A 25,221-nucleotide genomic window follows, 5' to 3' on the forward strand; every position below is an offset into this window, starting at 1 on the left:
TGTTAGGAGCCACTCTTTTACAGTAAAACGTTAGAAAAAATATAAGGTAAATTAACTCGAAAAAATTAAGGTCTTTTTTAAAACCTTGGCTCATGTTGAGTAAAAGCTAATCTTAACCTGTTTAACTCAGTTTGGGTATTGGTTCCTCATATCTTCTTTTAAAAAACTAACCGCCGTCAGGTATCGAGTCTAATATCAGGATAGTCAGGCATTGAGGTTTTGAAAGATCAGAGTGTCTTTTAGTCAGAAGTGTTTTTGTTTTTTTTTCTACCCGAACGGAGAAAATAAAAGAAGAAATTAGATCTTTAATTGAATAAATTTATATAAAAATAGAAACTTTCAGTAACCTGATATGTAGTTGTCAACAAATATTATCTATCTTTATCAGATCTCGATCAGAAATAAATAAGCACATTTTGCCTTTTGTTTATTTAATTCTCAATTTCGTCAGTCAATGATATCAATTCAATATTCAATTAATAACTCATCTAATAATAAGTTAGTGTCGATCTACGATTCGGGGTTCCAGTTATTTGCGGACAGATTTGGGGAAAAAGGAAAGAATAAGTTCTATTACTGAACTATCGGCGGAACACAATATCGGTCCATTTCAATGACAGACTAACGCGTGGAGTTCGCGACATGTTGACCTTGAAATACAATTGCGACTTTGACCTTTTGACCCCTGGATGTGTGCATGTCATGTTAGGTTCAATCTGTGCTAGCTTTTGTGCAGTGTGATGAATTTGTGTTTGAGGACATTTGGAGACTTCATTCGTTTTCGGATCTCAACTACCAGAAGCTGGTCTATAAGGTCTTTGGCCGCTGAAAAAAATTGGACATAATTTTTTCGAATAAAACAGGACATCGCTGTTATGAAATTATTGACTGATGCTAGATTTATAGCAAAAATACTTAAAGCCAATTATCTATAATGCTCATGAATAAAAGTCACAAACTCCATTTCTAACACCCAGGTTATTTTTAGCATTTTTAGGGGCAGAATAGATCCCAGATGACAACTTAGTAGACGTGTTTTGAACTCAGACAATTTGATTCCCTTCACAAAGGAAAGGTTAGAATTTGAAAATAGCAACCGTATAAATACGAATTTCAATTTTAAAATCTAAAATAGACCGTCCTTCCATTTTCGATTTAAAAACCGCTCTCAATTTTGTGTAAATTCGGTGCCTAGTACCCATGAATGCACGGCATCAAATTTTACTAATAGCGAATTAACAAAAGGTTCAGTTAATATTTCAACTAAGTGATTTCAATAAAATCGATTAACATGCAAATTATTCATGGTAGTGACTTTGGTTTTAGTGGTGAAATTTTCATAGTTGAATTTATATAATATTGCTAAAATTTCAAAAAACAGCGACTAAAAATACAGGTTGGGGGGGGGGGGGGTTGAAAAAGGGAGTTTGGGTGTGAACTAACTATCTGAGATATTGTCCCAGTAGGGGGAGAGGTACTCAAACTCCCCCCTCTGTATTGTGTCAAATAGTTCGTCTTGATTCCTCTCGATACTCCTGAAGGGAGGGAATCCACACAAAAGAATGTAAGAGATCACCCCAGTTGCCCAGTTGTCAACTTCCAGACCATAACCTGCACAGAGCTCATCATAATGGTACAAAATATAAAACACTAATTTAAATATAATATAATCAAAAAACTGATTCTTCTGGGGGGGGGGGGGGGGGGCTTTTAGCCACCCTGTTAGCCTTATTGGGTGTTAAAATGGAGCTTGTTAATTTAAAAGACCGGGTCAATCTCTCATTACGCTAGACAAACATACATCAGTATAAAAATGCCCTAATTTGGCCAAGAAGTTGTTGAAAAACGTTGTGAATCATCAAACCTAGCAGTTTTTTTTAAAAAATTGAGACATGGAAGTTGAAATGATTTCAATCGCTATTAACGAAAATGATCATTTCAAGACAATACGGATTATTGGAAAAATCAAAAGAATTTTAGGATCTTTTCAACAATTGGCTCCCCTTTACAACCTATTAGACAATTGCCCCTTCTAAACTATACTCAATGTTATATTACATAATACCCAAGACAGCAAGCACATAAGACTACTGTTCAGATAAATTCTGATTGGTCAATAAATTGCTCGGATAAATTCTATATAAGAGTTGCCTTCCTTTTTACAATGGGGAGGCGATCTGAAAAGATCTAAAATTAAATGAAAACGAAAACTAAAGAAATTTAAAAAAATCAAAAATCAAACCTGTCTCTGCTAAGATTTCAGGGGCCACGTATGTCGGGGTACCGCAAACGGAATATATCTTCTCTTTCACGTTCATCGCCAGGCCAAAATCACCCAACTTCACCTGAACAATTTTACCCTTTTCGTCTTTGTCAACCAGTAGGTTCTCTGGTTTGATGTCCCTGTGAACTATCTTGCGAGAGTGTAGGTACTCTAGAGCTTCGGCTAAGTGGCGAATGATGAGACTGGACTGCGGTTCTGAAACACGTTAGAGAGATAGTAAATAAGTGTTTGTTTACCCGAACAGTAAATTAGCCGATTTTTACTAGAAACATGATAATTGAACGCTTGAGACCAAATCCTTTCAAATACTTTTTAAAAATGAGAATGAAAATAGACTCAAGACTAAAATAGTATCAAGATAGTCTCAAAACAGATTAAATTATTGATTGAATATTTATTGGGCATATTGAAACTTCACAGAAATAAAGAGTGGAAAAATACGCCAAGACAAATTAATTATTCTAAGGTATGAATTTATCATTCGATTTAATTGAAAAAGTTTTTTTTCGAATAATAGTAATCTCAATCAAGTAACTTCAGGTGATAACCAAACTCAAAGTATCGATCAAACTTCACAAAGCTTTCATATACCACGACAATTGAGAAAAGGTTATATTAGCCAATCAGAGTTTAACAATATTAAATCAGAGTTTAGCAAAATCAGAGTTTAGAAAAGTGTCCAACATTAGTGCCTATCTCAAAAAACTTTGGCCAGAATCTGCTACCACGAATATTACAAGATCTTAAAAGATAGCAAGGAAAATCTGACTAAGAATTGCGTTCGCTATCGTTCATCTCAAAAAGAAAAAAAACTAGAAAGAATATTACAAGATCTCAGAACAAAACAAGAAAAACTCGACTAATGATCGTCGTCGAGCTACAGCTTCGCTGTCGTCCAGCTTACAGCGAACAAAAAATACAAGTCAAAACTATAGAGAAAATTGCAGGATCTTACAAGATATCAAGACAAATTCGACTAAGGATTGACGAAGGATTGTACCTTACAAGAAAAATGATACAATTTAGAGGGAAACAAGGGGGTACCGACCATCGAATTTGATGTTTTCTGAGATGGCGTCGAAGAGATCCCCACCCTTGACGAATTCCATGATGAGGTAGACATGCTTCTCAGTCTCATAAGCCTCGTACAGTTTACAGATGTTGGGGTGGTCACACGCCTTCATTATGTCTATCTCGTTCTTCAGCATCTGCACTTTACCTGAAACCCAAAACAGAATTTAAAAAAAACATAAACCGACTAATGTCGGAAGAATTGCTCTCGAACGACAGGCGGGCGGAAGAATATTTGACCACGCCCAGATTCGAACCATTAACCTCCTGATCCCTAACAATAAGCACCGCCACTCGGCTATCAGGCCCTTCTAGTTGCTACGCTGCAACCATTTTTTTTATTTGCAACAAGCTTTACTTCAGAGTGAGAGCAATAAAGATCACTCAAAAATGAAGAACGATAGCGTGAAAAGTCACTTGAGAAGTCAAAGAATGTTCTAGAAAAGCGCAAAAACGGTCAAGCAAAAAATTTGCATAAAAAAGACTAACACGTTTACAATAAAGCCTATGAACTTCGTTCAAGAGCAATTATAAAGTCTGAGCTAATTTGTTTTTTTTTTCAAAATCTTAATTGTGAATTTCGAGACAAGGAAGCCAAAATTCAGACGTTTAGTTGCAAAAATATAGCAACCACATAAGCTCAGAACAGAACAGTTCTCATAGTTTTTAGTTTCACAGTTTTTGTAACTGATTTTAGTGAACAACTTAGCATGGTTCCAGAAAGAATAGATTCCAGTTCTTTCAGCTTTAGAATTCGAATTGTATGTTATGTTTGTAATACAGTGTTGTATTGTTACAAAAATTTCGCATCAAGATCACTAAAAAAACAACTAGAGAAATTCAAACGCGCTGCTAATAGATAAACTGCTAATTTTCTCTTGACCAAGGAACGTGTTTAAAACTATCTCTCGTCTAATGTGCATGCAATTTGCAATGCACCAAAAAAATTGCAATTCGGCGAGAAACAGTTTGCAGAAATGCAGGCGAGCGCTAAAAAAATAAGCACCTCTAAAATCTATAAAGGAATGCGCATCTACAAAAAATCTATTGCTTTCATTTTTCAATACTGATTAAAAAATAATGCCAACACAAACGTCTGGACCAAACAAAAGAAGAAAAATGTTGAAAAACTATGTAGCAGAAAAAAAGTTAACTGTTAGGGAAAATAAGTAGATCTGGCATTGTTTGAGATATGAATTGGTGGCTGCCAATGAATAATACGAAAATCTAAAACAGTGGGAAAACTCAGCGATGAGATAAGACTAATTCTTTCTGCCAATCTTTTCTCGCCATTGATGCTCAATGAAAGGTCATAAAAAAAGATGGCAGAAAAAGTAGTCTAATCAACAAAATTACACATCTCCTGTAATTGGAACGCATTGGAGCTCGATAAAATTTCAATGGCGACAAGTTTGAGGTGATATTATTCAAAAGATATTCTTCTTCTTTATTTTAGGATTCAATGCACGTTAAAAGACACTAACTGAAGTAAAAAAGTTTCTGGCACAAGGTGATTTTATTTTTTGCATCGAATTTGCTATATAAAATTAACACTCCCCGGGTCGAGACAGGGAAGCTAACTTACAATAATTTACAACTTTCTTACGAAGGATGGTTAACTTGTAAGAACTTACAAGTCAGATCTCTAACTTGTAAGGTTTAGTTAGTAAACTTTTAAGAACTTATAAGTTCGTTGGCAAACTTACAAGAACTTGTAAGTCAAACTTATATGTCGATGCATAAACTTATAAGAATTTGTAAGAAACTTGCAAGTTCTTACAAGTTAACCATCCAGTTTCGACCCGGGTCTTTACAAAATTCTGTTCTAATCTCAAAAAAATAGAGACAAAAATGAGGACCATTTTTCAATAACCTTAAAATATAATTTTCCGAACGATTTCTTGTCTTACAATGGTCAAAATCACCAATAGATCAAAATGAAATCAAGCAATTTTGATCAAATAAAAAAGAACTTTTCAATTTTTATAAGTTTATATTAAATGAAAACAAAAAAACTGAAAATTCTTTAGATAGCAAAACCAACTTGTAACAAAAACGGCCAAAGAATTCTGGAAAATACTTTGAAAAATCCTCTTGATCAAAACTGAAAACTAGAGGTCACATTCACGTACATGGAACACCTCTAGCTCAAATAAGCATAATTATTTATTGCAACACTACTTTTTCACTCACAGATTGCGCATCAAAAGCGCTCACTTTTAAGTTCCAATGACTGTAGCCGAATGGTCAAAATGCTGAGTCAAAATCTTGTCAAACTAATAAAAAAACGAAACACGAAACAATTACAATAGTAAAATAGCTGTAAACGTGGTTCAGATGTGAGGTTATCTGAAAACTCGTACTTCGAGCTTTCCAGCTTCTTGACAGGAATTGTTAATCCTCTTTTTTGAAAGAGACTAACTGTTCTGCAACCTGATACCAAAATTTTAGGTTGATAGCTTGTTCCAGATTTGAATTCATCTGGTTTCAAAAAATTAAGTGAACTCTGATCATTCGAGCATCAATGTCAAGTCTCAAAAAACTATGTGAATATATGTCAAGTCTCAGGAAAAAAACAGCCGACTTTACACATCAATTTGCAAATGATTTCCGCTGTACTGGCTTAATTTGACGAAATACATAATACGAATTCAGAAGCTTAGTGGATCATAATACTGAGCTAGAAATTTTCAACACAACTAGGAAATCTGTCAAATTTCTGACAAAACTGCCTTCTAAATAGCGTAAAATTAGCTAATAATTCCTTTTTATCACAATAAAAACCCATTTTCAAAATCTAAAAAATGCTCCTTATTAGATGAAACTGTAAAATTTTTGTCCTCGTTTGAAAAATGGCATAAGTCAGATAACTTACAGCAGTAATTGCATCACAGTACTTAAGCCTTCAAAGATTTTTCATACAATGTAACCTTCGCGGCACAAAATCTTTTTTGTTATCGTTAGACGTAAACCTAATATTTTTTTCAAAATAATGAGAAAGAAAAAAATAGGAATGAGAAATCTGTTTAGTGGGAGTAATTAGCTTCTATGACATATTATTAGATTTCACAATGATAATTCTAAGAGTGCCTGGTATAGCCGGACCACAGAGGTAATCTCGTCAAATTGGCCTTGAACGCTTTTCTTAAACCCCTTTAAAGGCATGCTTTATTTGAAAAAATCGTGAAGATATTAGTTAATTTTTGAAAAGACAGCCGTTTGTTGAGATCAAGCTGTTCCGAATTCACAGATGCTCGACACTATTGCGATGACTTTCAAGCAAAATGTACTTGGCTTTTTATCAAAAAAAATGTTTTTGAAAAAAGTATGAGAGCATTGAAGCGTTATGGGCTTTTATTGCAAATTCATATGTTTTGGAGCTTTCTGGCCTAGATGGGCCTCATTAAAAATGTTAGCGTAGCACCAAAAATTTTCAAAACACTCACCATAAGAACTTTATCATCGAGCAATTAATGGCCAAAACAATTTATTTGTCAAAGTTAAATTGTTTTAGATGCTCTTTTAAGCAGCCAAATTGATTCTTTAATAATGCACCTTTCAAACAGCATTGAAAATATGATTATTGTACTTTTTTGCAATCAAACGCGCAGCATCAATGTTGTTTACAATAGAATAAACAAAAACACAACAAAACAGCGTGGTGTTGTTTGGAATACACAATAATGAACAACAAACGCGATATGCGAGCGCTTTTATTAGGCTTAAGTGGTCATTTTAGCACATTGTTGGACCACAACTCAGCAATATACAAAAGAACAAACATTTTTTATATAGTGTACTGCCGCGTTCAAAAACAGGGAGGCTACTTGTATGTTAGCGTTCCATAGTGCCTAGATAAAAAACAAATTATTTATCATAAAATTTGATGTCTACCACAATTTTGACAATAAAGATGCAGCGTTACCTAAGCTTGATGGATCATCATCTAAATTAATAACGCTAAAGAAAGGCCATGATCATATTAAGAATGGTTCAAGAAATTTTTCATGAGAATGAAATATATTTTTACTCAAGGTCACACAGTAACTAGACATGAATCTATCTGACAGTCCGAGAAAAAGAGATTAAAAGAAGTGGCAATATCAATCACAGTAAAAAAGCTTACCTACTTTTTAGGGTCATGCCTCAGGAACTCACGCCATTAACTATTTCGACAAAAAATATGCACTACAGATCACCTAGAATGAGAACGAACGAAAAGGTCAAACAAACAATGGACTACAAGTATAGAACACAAAAAGTTTCGTAATTTAGCCAAAAATTAAAAACACTAGCTCTAAATTCTTAACCGCTCTCATCATTTTTTATAGATCTGAAGAAAGCATTTGACACAATTAAAAAAAATTGCTCTTGGAAAAGCTAGAAAAAAGATGAGAGGACCTGTACTAAACTTACTGAAATCTTATTTGAGTAACAGACAAATATACCTGAAATCAGTTGAAGTCAGATCGGAATTCTTACCAATAGAATATGGAGTGTCGCAAGGTTCGGTGCTAGAACCACTCCTCTAACTAGTTTATATAACCGATATTCAGTACTTCTGCGGTGAGTCCAACGGAACATTGGATGACGCTGTTGTGCAAACTGCGCGTTCAAATCAGAAAAGTTTACGAGATCACTGGAACCTGTTGCCAACTATTTCTGACGAAACAAACTGAATCTCAATTTAGAACAAAAAGCACCTATTGAATTTGAAAGCAAATGGAAAAGTTTCTCGATAACAGATAATAATGACGTAAGAAGCGATCAGTCAGAAAACGTCTCGAAGGTACTTAGAAGTACAAATTGACAACAATTAAATTCTATCGACATATTTCTCAATTATGTTCGGAACGGTTCAAATTGGTTGTTTGTTTTAAAAATGGAGATAAACTTTGACAACTGCACAGCTTCTTATAACCTATAATGTTTACGTACAACCAATACTAAGCTTTGGCGTTTTAGTCTAAGGATCTAGAAGCAAGACAACTCGTCATCCACTAGACGCAAAAACAAAACAAATTGCTAGAACCATCTTCATAAAAAGAAAAACGAAACCAACAAAACAAAAACGAGAAAAGTCGAAAATCCATTCGATCAAAAATTTGCATGTTTTTGAAATGTTTAAAAGATTTACAGAGATACGTTAATCGGAATGCGACATAATTAGTCTAAAATATCTTATAGGAGAGGAAATTGAGTCAAGATAATTCTACAGACAACTACATTAGCAATGACGAACATCAGTCTTCTTAATGTATTAAGCTTACCATTGTTTTAGTCCTCTGCACCTTATATATCAGACTCTCTGTCTTTTCTTAAAGTTCCATAGTACTGCTACTGGCATCAACTGACTAGGACCATTGGATGACGTATCAAGAAAGCGGCGGTGTTGTGCGGCCTGTTTTGTACAGCAAAGCTAACTTATCTCAAAACAGTTGAAAACAAGGAGACTCGGTAATGTGCGTACGCACATAAGGTTACGACCCCGCTCATCCACAATCTTGACTTAATTGGCTATCAAATGATGAAGAGATCAAAAACATACATATCGTTCAATAAACAACCAATGGAATACAATAATGCCACGCTAGACGGCCGATGAAATTTTTTGATAATAGAAGTATAAGAACAGACCATACAAAATCAAAAAACAAACATTATTTACGACCACAACTCGATGTCTACAGTAAAAAATCATAACAAAATCAAACTCGCATAAACCAAAAAGAAAACAAAAATCCTCTCAAAAGGAATGATATAAAAAACTCTCAAACCGTTATAGGTGTTAAATAATAGCTCACCGCAAACGGGTTGTGACCTGTGTTTACAGAGACTCAGCTACAATTTGACCGAAAAACTATTTCAAAAAAAGTCGAAGCTCAAAAACCCAAAAATGATTCGGAAACAAATATATCCAAAAATCATAGCAGATTTAAGATTTCGACAAAGAGATGGATTAAGATGCAATACCCCAGGAAGCCAATTGGGCCTGTTAATAATGAGACCACGTCACGACCCCACAAAATAACAAACACATAACAAACAAACAAGCCAAAACTTCAAACAATTTTACGTCATCACACTATTCACGGCAATATACTTTTAAGATGTTACCGGCAAGAACTGTAAGTTACCCTTCATCCCAACATCAACAAGTCTTCCCTAAAAAGGACAATGTAGACACAACAAAAAGAAACCCAAAAACTTAACAGTATAGAAACCTCGAAAACTTTTTTTGAAAATAAATGTTCGAAGCAGTCCGTCAAAAGGTATAACAAAGCGCCATAAGGCTGGTTGAATCATCAAAAGTAATAGACAATTCTAATTAGTGAGATTGAGTTACACGGTGACCAAATTGAAAGCAAAAAGAGAAAGTTGAAAGACAAACTTTTTAAAAAAAATTTAATTTGAAAGTCATTAAAACAAACAGCTATATACTGAAACCTTTATCTAGGTGCAGTTATACGTCCTGGGGAAAGAATTGAGACCTATCGCTATCAGGTATATGGCGTACAACAACAAATATGAACAACAACAAAAACAATAAAATATTCAACAAAAACAATTAACATATACAGATAAATATTTTTCCAACGCTGTACATTTTTCCTACTATGCTTTCCTCCAATTAGATTTGCCAACAATGTGATAATTTGATAAGGAAACAAAATGGACTAATAAAAATGCAATTATGAGAAAAAATAAGAAATAAGAAAACAATTGGTCAAAGCCGTAAAAACCATGAGCTTAACTCTGAAACCATATTATAATTTCGTTGGACATCTTTTTTGTAAATAGTATATGTCATGAATTGAGCCCTGATTTGAGATTCGTGTCAGGAAATTACATAAAAAAATTTACATAGCGGAAATGTTTTGAAAAAAAAGGTCGCGCCCCATTTAAATCTAAAAAAATTTATTATCATAAGGATCCATGAGGAGGTCAAGATCGGCCAAGATATTGCTTCGCCTCCAACAAAACAGTCAATTGATCAAATGATTGCGAAATTGATCAGTTTTTCAACAAAATTTTTTAGTTTGTCAAAATTAAATAATGCTTTTTTTGTAATTATCGAGTTTAAATTTGCAAAAAAACTTGCAAAATTATGATCCAGAAGACTCTGGATTACCATCGGGATTACTACTAGCTCTTTTCTGAGCTTAGGAAGAATTCAACCGCAGTTTTAAGGTGTATACATTTAGAATAATTAAAGCAAGTGGGCTAAAGAAGCAAATGTGGTCCCATTTTTCTCGAAAAAGTCTGATTTCTGAAAAATTTAGCATAAATTCTTGCCTAAAAACTCGGATCGAACAACTCAGCAACCGTCCTCTATCTTTAGAGATAAAATAAATAATAGTACAGTTAACATTTTTAACATGTTTTAGCAAAATTGACGAAAATTTGGTCAAAAATACTGAAAATATGAATAAAAACAGCAATTTTTCACATAATTTAAAAACTCGATAACTCCCTATAAAAAACGAAAATTGAAAAAATCTTTTTAACTCCATATTCTACGCTGGACTGGCTTTCTAATGACACCACGCACAACTCTCTACAATGATTATACCGATCGGCCAAAATTGACTGAGCAAAAAAACCATTTGAGTACATAGTTCCTCCCTCCCCACTAAAGTGGGGCTCGGAACATTTATTAATATTGATATTCCCTTGAATTTATTTCGCTCCAGAGCCAGCGTCCCTACTAAAATGATTTTAATTTTATTTGCGCTAGTTTGTGAATTTTTGCTCCAAAGATATTTTAAAGGATAATACCAAGTGTAATGTTTCATTAAATTATAATTCTCTATAATGTATTGTCAAATAGTATATACCAATAGCAAAAACAATCTTTTGTCGCTATAACCCACATTGAGAGGCTCTATACGTCTTTCAGGAAAAATGTTGTGGATTTAAAGTAAACATAATTTGGTAGGTGCGCTGTTTCATAAAGAAAACAAGGAGGCTCGGTAATGTGCGTACGCACATGTTCCGACCCCGCTCATCCACATTCTTAACTTAATTGGCTACCAAAAGATGAAGAGATCAAAAACACACCTATCGTTCAATAAACAACCAATGGAATATAATGATGCCACACTAGCAGGCTGATGACAGTTTGTGATAATAGAACTACAAAAAAAGACCATTAAAAAATCAAAAAACAAACATTATTTACGACCACAACTCGATGTCTACAATAAAAAAATCATAACAAAATCAAACTCTTGTCAGATGAAACCTAAACAAAACAGTTTAACCTATACTTCATTAGAAAAAATATGGGACCGGTTCTCAATGCGACTGGTTAACAAGTCGACAAAAAGTGAAGAAGTATCAAAGAGGTGCGAAGTTAAAAAATACGTTTCTATTTTGGAAAAGAATTAACTTCACAGTTATTCCTTAGATATCACCTGAAATCACTGCAATTTTCATTTATAACTCCATAAGAAGCAACTGAGACATGCCAGAATCCAGTCTTTATTTGCGCAAAGTTTTAAAGCCAATGGGACTTACAATTATAGTTATAAACCAAAAAGAAAACAAAAATCCTCTAAAATGTACAAATAAATAAAAATCTCAAACATTTCATGAAGTCTCGTAGTAAAAGTAGTAAAAAAGCCGAGGAACAAAACATTGAAGCTAAAACTGTTACAGGGGTTAATTTATAGCTCACTGCAAACGGGTTGTGACCTGTGTTTAAGAAGACTGAACTACAGTTTGACCAAAAAAACTGTTTTAAAAAATGTCGAAGCTCAAAAACCCAAAATTGTTTTGGAAACAAACTTTTCCAAAAGTCATAACAGATTTAAGATTCCAACAAAAAGCGATGAATTAATTTGCAGAACCTCAGGAAGCCAATTGGGCTAATTAAAATTGAGACCACGCCACGACCCCGCAAAATAACAAATACATAACAAAAACACAGAGAAGCCAAAACTTCAAACAATTTTACGACATCACATTATTCAAGGCACTATACTTATAAGATGTTAGCCGATTTGAAATAAATAACAGTACAGTTAACAACTTTTTCATTTTTTTAAGCAAAATTTACAAAAATTTGGTAAAAAAATACTGAAAATGTGAATGAAAACAGCAATTATTCACAAAACGTTAGACCTCGATAACTCCCTATAAAAAACGAAAAATGAAAAAATCTTTTTAATTCCTTATTCTACGCTGGACTGGCTTTCTAATGATACCACTCAAAACTCTCTACGATGATTATATCGATCGGCCAAAATTGACTGAACAAAAAAAACCCGTTTGAGTATATAGTTCCTCCCTCCCCACTAAAGTGAGGGTCGGAACAAATAAAACAACAATAGCAGAAAAATTGTATTAGGCAACTAAAACTAAACAAAAAAGAGTTTGCTACTAATTCTAATTGAGACAATAAAAAGCAAAAAAAAGAGCGATTATTTATATATTAATACTTGAAATGATTTCGCGACAATTTCTACCCAATGCAATCATATCCAATGAGCCAAAATACCCAATTTATACCCTGTAATTTTTTCTTTCAATAATCTGTTACGAATTACAATTTAGTATGACAAGCAACTTCTATCATAGTTAAGCAGATAATTTCATCTCATGATCGGTCGTGATAGTCCCATGTAAAGTCGCTCCAGCTACTTACTGAGGCATAGCCAAGGACTGTCGGGCGTTACCAAAAAATATTCGTTCAACTAAAACCTATTCAATATTGTAATTTATATTATCAATTATTTCATTTGGACGTTATTATACTAAATAGTTTTTGGTATTTTCATGGATTTTTAGTCTGCCAAAATGTTGCCCATATTTTGGGTACTTGGGTAGAGTGAGCATTTTGCCATTGGGTTTCTTCACCCTGCAACTCTTCAAATGCACCACGAGCCAGTACCATAAATATTTGCATGTTTGATAAAAAAGATAATAGCAGCATCTGAGGCATACTAAATATAAAACCTATATAAAACCTAAATATAAAACCTACCTTAATATAAAAAAGTATAAAAACTTCTAGAAAAATAATACTATTATCAAATATTAGCACATACAAATTGCCGGATACCAGAAAAAATAATCCAGTCAAAAGAGTCAGAAGATTCTCTTTTGCTCAACTCCCTGTTGGAAACGAATTATTTCAGGATAAAAGGTCAGTTACCAAAGGTAAGCTTTAATAAAACTCTCAACGGTCGACTAACTTTTACCGTAATCAGAACGTCTGAGAACATTAAAGCCAGAAACTTTAACAAATTCAAAAAAAATACAAAAGAAGATGTATCCACACATAGACGGCGTAAAATTAAACTTTGATAAAAAGCTGCAAAACATTAATTTTTTCGATTAAAAAACAATGATGTCCAATTACTTGAGTCAAAAATCGGTACCGAGGGAAAAAGACTGTAATAATAATAGGTTACACAATTTTAGCTCCCCTCCAAAACACGCTAAACCAAAACACGTTGAAAAAGAGCTGAAGCAAAATTGGCACTTGGAAACTTACAACAATTAGCATTTACTACATTAGGTTTTAAAAAATGAGGTTTCAAAGATTTTCTTTACAAACAAAAAAATTAATTGCGCTGTAATGATGGCCATCTCTGTGGCCATCATTGCAAGATCATGCCTAACAGTTTTAAAAGGTATTTTGACAACGATTTGACCACCATAGATCTGATCTGTGTCGTACGAATACTGATAAAGTATAAAAAATAGTTTGAGATTACAAAAGAAAATTAGTAGCACCCACTTTATATCCGATCAGGAAGTTTAGGACAGACTACTATTTTTTTGCTGAACTTTGTTACATGTATTTAAACTACATTACACACTGTCTTTAAAAATTAAAAAGCGAAAATAACGTACTTAAAAAGCAGGTCAATTAGCGTGCTGTCTATCTTAAGTGTTAAGCATCTTTTGTCTTTTGTCAAACAATAATTTTAGAGAAAGAAAAGAAAGAAAGAAAGAAAGAAGGAGAAAAAAAGAAATAAAAAGAAAGAAAGAACGAAAAAAGAAAGAAATAAAGAAAGAAAGAAAAAAAGAAAAAAGAAAGACAGAAAGAAAAAAAGAAAGAAAGAAAGAAAAAGATAGAAAGAAAGAAAGAAAGAGAAAGAAAGAAAGAAAGAAAGAACAAAAAAGAAAGAAGGAAAAATATATTTCTCCCATTTGTAAATACTTGAAAAAATTAATGGAGAAAATTAACAGAAAAAATAAATAGAGAAAAAAACAATAATTTCAAGGAAATTAGTGCAAATTAACATCAGAAAACGAATCTTTAAGATTAGCAAGGATCAAATATTCAGGTTTAAAAAACAAAGTGTTTTGATGCAATTTATTCTTTCTTGGGGACGAAATGGTGACAACTTTGCAAAAATCAAAATTTCACGACAAGAAACAAATTGAATTAGTTAGAGACCGTTTCACATGCTTTATCTAAACATCACCAAAAAAGAAAGAAAGAAAGAAAGAAAGAAAAAGAAAGAAAGAAGGAAAGAAAAAGAAAGAAAGAAAGAAAGAAAGAACAAAAAAGAAAGAAGGAAAAATATATTTCTCCCATTTGTAAATACTTGAGAAAATTAATGGAGAAAATTAACAGAAAAAATAGATAGAGAAAAAAACAATAATTTCAAGGAAATTAGTGCAAATTAACATCAGAAAACGAATCTTTAAGATTAGCAAGGATCAAATTTTCAGGTTTTAAAAAATAATTGTTTTGATGCAATTTATTCTCTCTTGGGGACGAAATGGTGACAACTTTGCAAAATTCAAAATTTCATGACAAGAAACAAATTGAATTAGTTAGAGACCGTTTCACATGCTTTATCTAAACATCCCCAAAAAAGAAAGAAAGAAAGCAATAAAGAAAGAAAGAAAAAGAAAGAAAAAAAAAGAAAGAAAGAAAGAAAGAAAGAACGAAAAAAAGTAGGAAAAATATATTTCTCCCATTTGTAAATACTTGAAGAAAAATAAGAGAGAAAATAAATAGAGAAAAAAAACAATAATTTTAAGGAACTTAGTTCAAATTAACATCAGAAAACGAATCTTTAAGATTAGCAAGGATCAAATATTCAGGTTTTAAAAAATAAGTGTTTTGATGCAATTTATTCTTTCTTGGGGACGAAATGGTGACAACTTTGCAAAATTCAAAATTTCATGACAAGAAACAAATTGAATGAGTTAGAGACCGTTTCACATGCTTTATCTAAACATCACCAAAAAAGAAAGAAAGAAAGAAAGAAAGAAAGAAAAAGAAAGAAAGAAGGAAAGAAAAAGAAAGAAAGAAAGAACAAAAAAGAAAGAAGGAAAAATATATTTCTCCCATTTGTAAATACTTGAGAAAATTAATGGAGAAAATTAACAGAAAAAACAGATAGAGAAAAAAACAATAATTTCAAGGAAATTAGTGCAAATTAACATCAGAAAACGAATCTTTAAGATTAGCAAGGATCAAATATTCAGGTTTTAAAAAATAATTGTTTTGATGCAATTTATTCTTTCTTGGGGACGAAATGGTGACAACTTTGCAAAATTCAAAATTTCATGACAAGAAACAAATTGAATTAATTAGAGACCGTTTCACATGCTTTATCTAAACATCACCAAAAAAGAAAGAAAGAAAGAAATAAAGAAAGAAAGAAAAAGAAAGAAAGAAAGAAAAAGAAAGAAAGAAAGAAAGAAAGAAAGAACGAAAAAGAGAGAAAGAAAAAAGAAAGAAAAAAAAGAAAGAAAGAAAAAAAGAAAAAGAAAGACAGAAAGAAACAAAAAGATAGAAAAAAAGAAAGAAAAAAAAAGAAAGAAAGAAAGAAAGAAAGAACGAAAAAGGAAGTAGGAAAAATATATTTCTCCCATTTGTAAATACTTGAAAAAATTAATGGAGAAAATTAACAGAAAAAATAAATAGAGAAAAAAACAATAATTTCAAGGAAATTAGTGCAAATTAACATCAGAAAACGAATCTTTAAGATTAGCAAGGATCAAATATTCAGGTTTAAAAAAATAAGTGTTTTGATGCAATTTATTCTTTCTTGGGGACGAAATGGTGACAACTTTGCAAAAATCAAAATTTCATGACGAGAAACAAATTGAATTAGTTAGAGACCGTTTCACATGCTTTATCTAAACATCACCAAAAATGAAAGAAAGAAACAAATAAAGAAAGAAAGAAAAAGAAAGAAAGAAAGAAAAAGAAAGAAAGAAAGAAAGAAAGAAAGAACGAAAAAGAGAGAAAGAAAAAAGAAAGAAAGAAAAAGAAAGAAAGAAAAAAAGAAAAAGAAAGACAGAAAGAAACAAAAAGATAGAAAAAAGAAAGAAAAAAAGAAAGAAAGAAAGAAAGAAAGAAAGAACGAAAAAGGAATTAGGAAAAATATATTTCTCCCATTTGTAAATACTTGAAGAAAAATAAGAGAGAAAATAAATAGAGAAAAAAACAATAATTTTAAGGAACTTAGTTCAAATTAACATCAGCAAACGAGTCTTTAAGATTAGTAAGGATCAAACATTAAGGTATTAAATAATAAGTGATTTGATGCAAATTATTCGTTCTTGGGGATGAAATGGTGACAACTTTGCAAAATTCAAAATTTCAAGATATGAAAAAAATTGAATTAGTTCGAGACCATTTCACATGCTTTATCTAAACTTCGCCAAAAAAGAAAGAAAGAAAGAAAAAGAAGGAAAGAAAGAAAAAGAAGGAAAGAAAGAAAAAGAGAAAGAAAAAGAAAGAATGAAAGAACGAAAAAGAAGGAAGGAAAGAAAGAGAGAAAAAAAGGAACAGAAAGAAAGAAAGAAAAAGAAAAAAAGAAAGAAAAAAAGAAAGAAAGAAAGAAAGAAGGAAAAAAAGTAGGAAAAATATATTTCTCCCATTTGTAAATACTTGAAGAAAAATAAGAGAGAAAATAAATAGAGAAAAAAAAACAATAATTTTAAGGAACTTAGTTCAAATTAACATCAGAAAACAAATCTTTAAGATTAGCAAGGATCAAATATTCAGGTTTTAAAAAATAAGTGTTTTGATGCAATTTACTCTTTCTTGGGGACGAAATGGTGACAACTTTGCAAAATTCAAAATTTCATGACAAGAAACAAATTGAATTAGTTAGAGACCGTTTCACATGCTTTATCTAAACATCCCCAAAAAAGAAAGAAAGAAATAAAGAAAGAAAGAAAAAGAAAGAAAAAGAAAGAAAGTAAGAAAGAAAGAAAGAAAGAACGAAAAAGAAAGAAAAAAGAAAAAAAAGAAAAAGAAAGAAAGAAAAAAAGAAAAAGAAAGACAGAAAGAAACAAAAAGATAGAAAAAAAGAAAGAAAGAAAGAAAGAAAGAAAGAAAGAAAGAAAGAAAGAACGAAAAAGAAAGTAGGAAAAATATATTTTCTCCCATTTGTAAATACTTGAAGAAAAATAAGAGAGAAAATAAATAGAGAGAAAAAAACAATAATTTTAAGGAACTTAGTTCAAATTAACATCAGCAAACGAGTCTTTAAGATTAGTAAGGATCAAACATTAAGGTATTAAATAATAAGTGTTTTGATGCAAGTTATTCGTTCTTGGGGATGAAATGGTGACAACTTTGCAAAATTCAAAATTTCAAGACATGAAGAAAATTGAATTAGTTCGAGACCATTTCACATGCTTTATCTAAACTTCGCCAAAAAAGAAAGAAAGAAAAAGAAGGAAAGAAAGAAAAAGAAAGAAAGAAAAAGAGAAGACAGAAAGAAAAAAAGGAAAAGAAAGAAAGAAAAAGAAAGAAAGAAAGAAAGAAAGAAAGAAAGAACGAAAGAAAGAAAGAAAGAAAGAAAGAAAGAAAGAAAGAAAGAAAGAAAGAAAGAAAGAAAGACAGAAAAATATATTTCCTCCATTTATAAATACATGAGAAAATTATAAAACAGTAATTTTAGTGCAAATTAACTCAGAAAGAGTCGCTAAGATTAGCAAGGATCAAATATTAAGGTATTAAATAATAAGTGTTTTGATGCAATTTATTCTTTCTCGGCGACCAAATGGTGATAACTTTGCAAAATTCAAAATTTCATGACAAGAAACAAATTGAATTAGTTAGAGACCGTTTCACATGCTTTATCTAAACATCACCAAAAATATAGAGCAGCCATAGCTCAAAATTTCACGCAAATAAATAATTTATGCTGTGGCTGAATTTGACCATCACACAATGGGAAACAAACCGGAAGCAACTGAAGATGTTTTTGGTTTAATACTGAATTCAATATTAATTTTTAAATGACATTTTTATGACCGATAAAAACGGACCCAATTTGAGTTTACACTGCTTTACTAAATTTAGTTTTATAAACTAAAAACTATATAATCTAAAAAATAATTTTAAAAAATTTCAGTATATTTGGAATGAACATAAAAGGTCAAAAGTTCAAAAAATGGAGACAGCAGCAGCACATAATATCTATCATTTATTTTTAAAGGACCAGTCTTTAGAAACCATTTAAAGAATTCGTTCCAAAAACTCTCTTCACAGTAGTGATTGAGTAATAACCAGTTTTGTATTTAATCATAACTAGCATTATTCTTATTGTGTGAACATTGGCCAAAAATAACGGAGTGAATCCGCCAAATGAAAAAATAATCCGCTTACTTAAAACAAATCTAATTCTTAAATTAGGAATTTAAATGCGCTGGACTAGCCATATTGGTACTGTTGCAAAATGGTGAGGGAAGGGGGAGGAGCAGGGGGGATTAGCGGTTGCTGTTGGAAAGGTACTGCGATTATTTATTGTTATTGTTTTGTTTTGATTGGTGCCAAGAAAGCGAGACAAACAGCAAGATATAAACAAAGTGATGTTTGCTATAATCGGTGCCATTGTTTTTTTTTAATTTTAATAGTAAAAAATTGAAAATCGAAGTTCGGATGAAGATTGGATTGTAAAATATGACAGCCGTTTTTTTGATTTATCGTTTTGTTTCTTTTCACTGCAATGCGTGAACAAGGACCACGAAGAGCGCCAAAAAAACTAGTCTCAGGATAAAACTACGACAAAAATAAGCGAAAGCATATAGTTCGTCATTTCGTCCTACAAGAAACTAACAAGATTTGTTGAGAAAAATAGCCGAACGAAATAATTCATCATACAAAAAACAAGCCGCCATTCTACATCAGAAAATCCGGACCAGAATAAACTTGGTGTGGAAATACGTAAAATAAAATTGCAAACGAATTTCAAGGGAATGTTAAAACAGCATCTGCTTCAGCTGTACAAAATTAGCAAAATCAGCATGTTTGTCAAAAGAAACATTAGCTATTGCAGAAGTTATTTATATGTTTAGTAGAACACCTCAAGTCTTGATTTGAAAAATTGTACAAAATTAGAATGTTCATATTATTTCTGACTTGTTTTGTATTTTTTGACTCGAATTGTATTTTTCGGCTCGAACTGTATTTTTGATTTCTGATGTATTTTTGACATGTATTGGTCTGAAAAGTTTGACATGTGTTGGTCAATTTATTGACAAAATTGGTAAATTGACCAAATTGGTCTGAAGAGATTTGCAAAAAAAATCCAAAAAGACTTGAACTCAGTCCTCAAGAAACTTCTTAAAAACAACTGCAACTGCCCTTGTATGATAAGAACGAAAAGACCAATTCTCATTACAATCAATGAAGATTAAAAGTATTTTTCAAATGTTCAATGACGACATAGTTAGTTTAAAAAGGACTTACGGATCAACCTTTGATTTTTCCGCCGATACTAAACATGTGAATTAGATTATAGTCAAAAAAGTTAATGATACTTGAAACAAAAAACATTACATACGAATCAATCAAGACTTCATTATTAAAATAAGAAATTGAAATACAAAATTTAGTTAAATTTGTTGTCTGATAAAAAATAACTTTTAAATGACTGAGTACTCACAAACTAGCAATTCTATATGGCAGCAGTATTACCACCAAACAATTTCTATCAGCAGTAACCCGTTCTTACAGTCAGTTCCAATCGAAATGACTCACTAACGATGGTGCTTTAATTACCTTTGAAAGGGCTGGTACTTACTTCAGCAATTGCAAAGCGCAAAGGACTGAACTATTGAGACGCTTGCAATCACATACAAAATACTTCTCAAGAACTGCTTGTTCATTGAGACGCGGTTTCTTTTCTTCAATTTCTTTTAAACGGGTTGAAAATCTAATGGGATCCGCAGGGCTTTTCTTGGTAGCGAATGTAAACCTTTGCAGCTTTAAAGGAACTCTTTTTGAAATGTTCAATGAAATGCAAAGTCAGAAAAGCAACGTTACTGACAGAGATCCAGCAATTGAATTTTAGTATTTCAAAATAGACTTAACCGTTTGAAAAACAGTAAAATTATTTCAAAAAGGTTCACATTCGCTCCCAAAAAAATCCCTGCGGATCCCATTAGATTTGCAAAGAATTTAAAAGAGATTGAAGAAAAGAAACCGCGTCTCAATGAACAATTGAAGAAAAGAAACCGCGTCTCAATGAACAATTAATTACAACATAAAAGACCTTCCGTCAAAATTCTTTAAATGATATCTCAATATAAAAAAAAAACATTCACGAAAGAAAGACAAGACACTATTCAAAATAATAGCTCCAAAAATATTTTAAGCTGCGATTGAAATAATAATTTTCACAATCTATTAAACAAACAAATTCAATAAAAATACACGCCCGATGATTGAGCGTGCAACAAAAAACATTAAAAGAACGGTTTAGAACAGAGGTCAAAACTAAAGTCAAATCAATCAAGTAGACAAAGCGGAAAAACACAAACTACTGCAAATTAGCTAAAGCTTTCAACGCATTGAACATAATAGACAGGGAACCAGAAAATTCTAATAATTATTAAGGAATTGAAAATTCAATAACTTCTATAAACAGAGCTTAACACATATTTATCTCTCTGTCGCCTTGAAAAAAATAATATCTTTGAGTTGCCCGGGTTCTGGTGGCAGAGTAAATCAGCGCTGAATCAGATAGAGACATTTTTAGGATGGCTAGTTCTCTGTTCATGTCCCAATTTACACGGGCCAGTCTTGATTTTTGAGTCAAATTTACTGCATCAAAAATAATATGCTCAGCTTAACTCCCGCCAAAAAGGTTTGATTTATATGTGATTCGAACTACCAAGTGGGTACTCGTAACATTTAATTTGCGTAGCAAGACGTAACCACTAAGCTAAATGGGCTTTGTGGAAATTTTCTACAAACTAGGTTATAAATAAGTAGTGTGTATACTACTATAGTAATTGCCAGTTATAAGCTACAAATATGACACTCTGCAAATATTACTCTGCCCAGACTTAAGTTTGGGCTATGACTAATTTTCAGACTGTACAGGATATATTTAGCCTTGGCTAACTCAATGACCTCAATATAATCATAATGAAGAAGAACTGAACATAAAGAAACTTAAAATATTCTGGAGACGCGTTGTTTCAAAACTGAATTAAGTTTTTACGCTTGAAATGTGCTGGTTCAACGCTGAAATGCTCTGACACTCAAGTCCGGCTAGTATAAAGAAGGGCAGTTTTGTGGACTATAGTTTAGAGGGTTGTTTCACTTTGATTTCTTGGAATTTTCTTCAATGAAGTATTCAGCTTTTCTTCGATATGATTAAGCGCGCTCTATGTTTTTTTTTAAAAAATAAATAAAAGCACGGCAGCCATAACAGCCAAATCTCAGTTTTTTGGCAAGACTTAAATTGCTTCTGAGAACGCGAAAGACGATATGTCGGAGCGTTAGATTGAATTAATAGCAATCTGATCGACTACTAGCTCTAAAGTTTTGATCAAGAAATTTGATGAAAAAACACTAATTAGCAAATAGCTGTTTTAGCAAACCATTCTTTTGTAACTATTTTTTGGGGATAAGTTTTTCAATTAGCCAAAATCATGATTAGGTGATTTTTGCTATTAATTACAAGAGATCTTATTAATATTTACCAAGCTTCTTAAGAGCCATGATAGTCGCAAATAGTAATCTACAATATCTTGTTCAAATATACCGGCTAAAACAGAGATTTTCCGAGTAAGGCATTGATTGCGGCCTAAGTTGCCTATCGATGGAGAGATATTAAATTTTATTAAAAACTGAAAATTTCATATCCATCATTGTTTTTTTAGGTAATCGCATCAATATATTATGCAATTACCTAAAAAAATTTTCTAGACTATTTTGCTGTTCATTAGCACTATTTATAGTACTCACCTTTACTTTTGGATAGCTTAACGTTTTTTTTTACTTGTGAAAACTAGCAAAATATGTAATGATGATGCGTGAACTATTATGAATGAAAACAATCGAGTTATAACTGATCGAAACAGAGCAAACTGATGAGACAATCTTATTACACCAATCAAGAATGATTTATATCTACTTCATCTATCTGATCATAAATGATAAACCGCAATTTGATTTGTACTAACTTGTAGTGTTTCTACGTGATCCTGCAAACGATAATCGATGATGTTAAAAAAGGTTGAGAGAGAACAACCTAATGTAAATTGTGCATAAGATAAGTTTGACAAGAAGCTCTAATTGTTCAACGTGTACTCGGCTAGAGGTAAATTAAGCCTTGAGGAACAAGAAAGAACAAGAGAACGGGTTATAAAAAAATTGCCCAGGTTCGAGAGCTTAAGACCAGTTGGTGCAAATGGGTAGCACACTAGGCTTGCACGTAAAAGATGCTGGTTTAGATCCAGCACTGGCCATTTTCACGGTAGTTTTGCCAGCTTAGACCCCCCAACAAGCAAAAGGGTTTCAAAATAAGCCGAAGCGAATATCTTAGTTATATTATCATCGAATATCCGGGCATGAAAAAATGCGATGTTTTTACACAAGGGTGGGGATTATAGGATTATAATTATTGTGAAAGTGTAAAACTTAGACCCAGAAAACAAAGAAATGTTGAATTTTGTCTCAAAGTAAGTAATAATTAACCTACCGACAACTTTGCTCTTGTCGATCTGTTTCACCGCGTACTCTTTCATGTCATCGGGTGCTCCCGGGGGAGGGGTGCCCTGTTTGAGGGTGGCTTGGTACACATTGGCAAAGTTACCATCTCCCATCTTCTTCTTCAGCTCGTATCTGGGCAAAGAACAGATGATCAGACCTGATAGATTGAATATTGAGGTCTTCACAATTATAAGATAGCATAATGACGGTGCAAAGGAGGCTTTAGGTTTTATACCCACTAAGCATGCTTACAGCTTAATAAAACGAAACGAAGCTGAATCAAGTTATAGATTACAAACCAAGTGAAGATTGCATTCTCTGCAAACAAATAAAAAACCAAAATTCAGCGTTCCGGAAATATAAATTAAATTTGGAGTAACCTGGGCAAATTTGAGACCTTGATGACGCCTTAATAAACACGCATGCTTGACACTCAAAATTCGTACAAGACCGAGCAGACTGAATTGATTATTAGAAAAAAAAACAAAGACTCAGCTCAATTTAGCTCTCAAAGAAGCCGACATACCAATAAGCGGTATTGATTTACGGAACACGAGGAATCTTAATACATTAGCGTCTGAACAGATATCAATAATTCTGATTTGAATTGCAAAATTGAAGAAGTTTATTGCACTCCACCAATTTTCCACCAATTGGAAAATTGGAAGGTACGTACAAAATCTGTTATGTTCGGGAATCGCACATCTATGAGCAACTAAAAAGAATGATTAAAGTCGTCAGAAAAATTCGGATTGCAACTTAAACTCGTATCTGAGCAATGAAGAACAAGAAAAATGGCGAGAACGATGTTAAGCAAACCAAGCTGAGAAGTAGAACCAAGATAACGAGCTACAACTAAAAAGCTAAAGATCATAGTGCATTCATTGAACAGAGTACGCGCAAATAGACATAAACATCCATATAGAAAAAAATTTGCCCGGCAAAGTATAATAGATCAATATATTGGTGGTAATGAGCAAATTAAAATTCTGGGACAAAACTTCAAAAAAGTGCTGGTGTAGTTTTCTAGTTGTTTTACAAAATTGAGACTTTTTCCATTTTTCCCGATTTTTACTGATAAAAGATGTAAACAATGTCTATTATAGGTAAATACAACTGTCAGGGAAGAGATTTTAAAAAATACGCGATCTAAGCATCACTTTAAGGACACTCGAATTCATGTCACCAAGTGAATATTAAGGTTACGTTACTCTGATGTAACTACTAAGAAAATATGGCATTAACCGTGAAGCACGTAGTGGTTCCAGGGATCAGCCAGAATTTCGAAGTAAACTTAGCAGATAGATATAACATTGCTTCAAAAATGCATGCATCTTTTTTAAATATAGCATTACAATAGGAACGGCTGACATTTTTAAACCTGTTTCAACCGTACATGTTTCAACCGTACATGTTTCAACTTTCCATCTATTGGGGAAGACAAAAACAATGAATTTTCCATCTATCAGAAAACGAAAAAAACTTATATCATAACTCTCAACATTCTTTATCACAAAAAATTATAAAAAGTTTCCTATCTTTCAATCTAGACAACAAGACTACCCCGAACGGAATGAAGAACCCGGATTTATAAAGGAATGGGATTTATTAATAACCGGGTCTCATTAAGCAAAAAGTATACAAGATCTATTGTGACAACGAGCAAGTTATTGGCATGTTCTGGTAAAAAAAATCAACAAAAAGTATTGGTATACTATTTTCCAGTTGCTTCCCAAAGTCTGTCTTTTGCCCTTTCTCCTAATTATTGTTGATAGCAAATGTAGACAATATGAATTACAAGCAAATATAGTTATCACGAAATTAATTTAAGAAATGCTTGCTATAAAAGGAATCACTTGAAGGACACTGTGCCAAGTTTATTACCTTCCAAATGAATTTATAGATTATGTAATTCTGATATAGTCAC

General features: G+C 32.3%; 1 protein-coding gene across 3 annotated transcripts in view; it reads right to left on the reverse strand.

Annotated features, from left to right (window-relative positions):
* Positions 1 to 285: 285 nt before the first annotated feature.
* The window catches only part of LOC142349686 (uncharacterized), a 37,651-nt gene continuing 12,715 nt past the window's right edge, over positions 286 to 25,221 (reverse strand). For 2 of the 3 annotated variants that reach the window (XM_075401413.1, XM_075401416.1), the window contains 6 exons: positions 23,284 to 23,426; positions 22,766 to 22,786; positions 3,333 to 3,503; positions 2,243 to 2,479; positions 1,444 to 1,611; positions 286 to 825 (listed from right to left, as the gene is read on the reverse strand). In XM_075401413.1, coding sequence (XP_075257528.1) covers positions 722 to 825; positions 1,444 to 1,611; positions 2,243 to 2,479; positions 3,333 to 3,503; positions 22,766 to 22,786; positions 23,284 to 23,426 — 844 coding nt within the window. In that variant the 3' untranslated portion in view covers positions 286 to 721. The remainder of the gene's footprint in view (positions 826 to 1,443; positions 1,612 to 2,242; positions 2,480 to 3,332; positions 3,504 to 22,765; positions 22,787 to 23,283; positions 23,427 to 25,221) is intronic. The other variant, XM_075401414.1, reaches the window with a different exon arrangement.

Source organism: Convolutriloba macropyga, chromosome 11, assembly GCF_964194025.1.
Source record: "Convolutriloba macropyga chromosome 11, txConMacr16.3, whole genome shotgun sequence".
NCBI classification, from domain to species: domain Eukaryota; kingdom Metazoa; phylum Xenacoelomorpha; order Acoela; family Convolutidae; genus Convolutriloba; species Convolutriloba macropyga.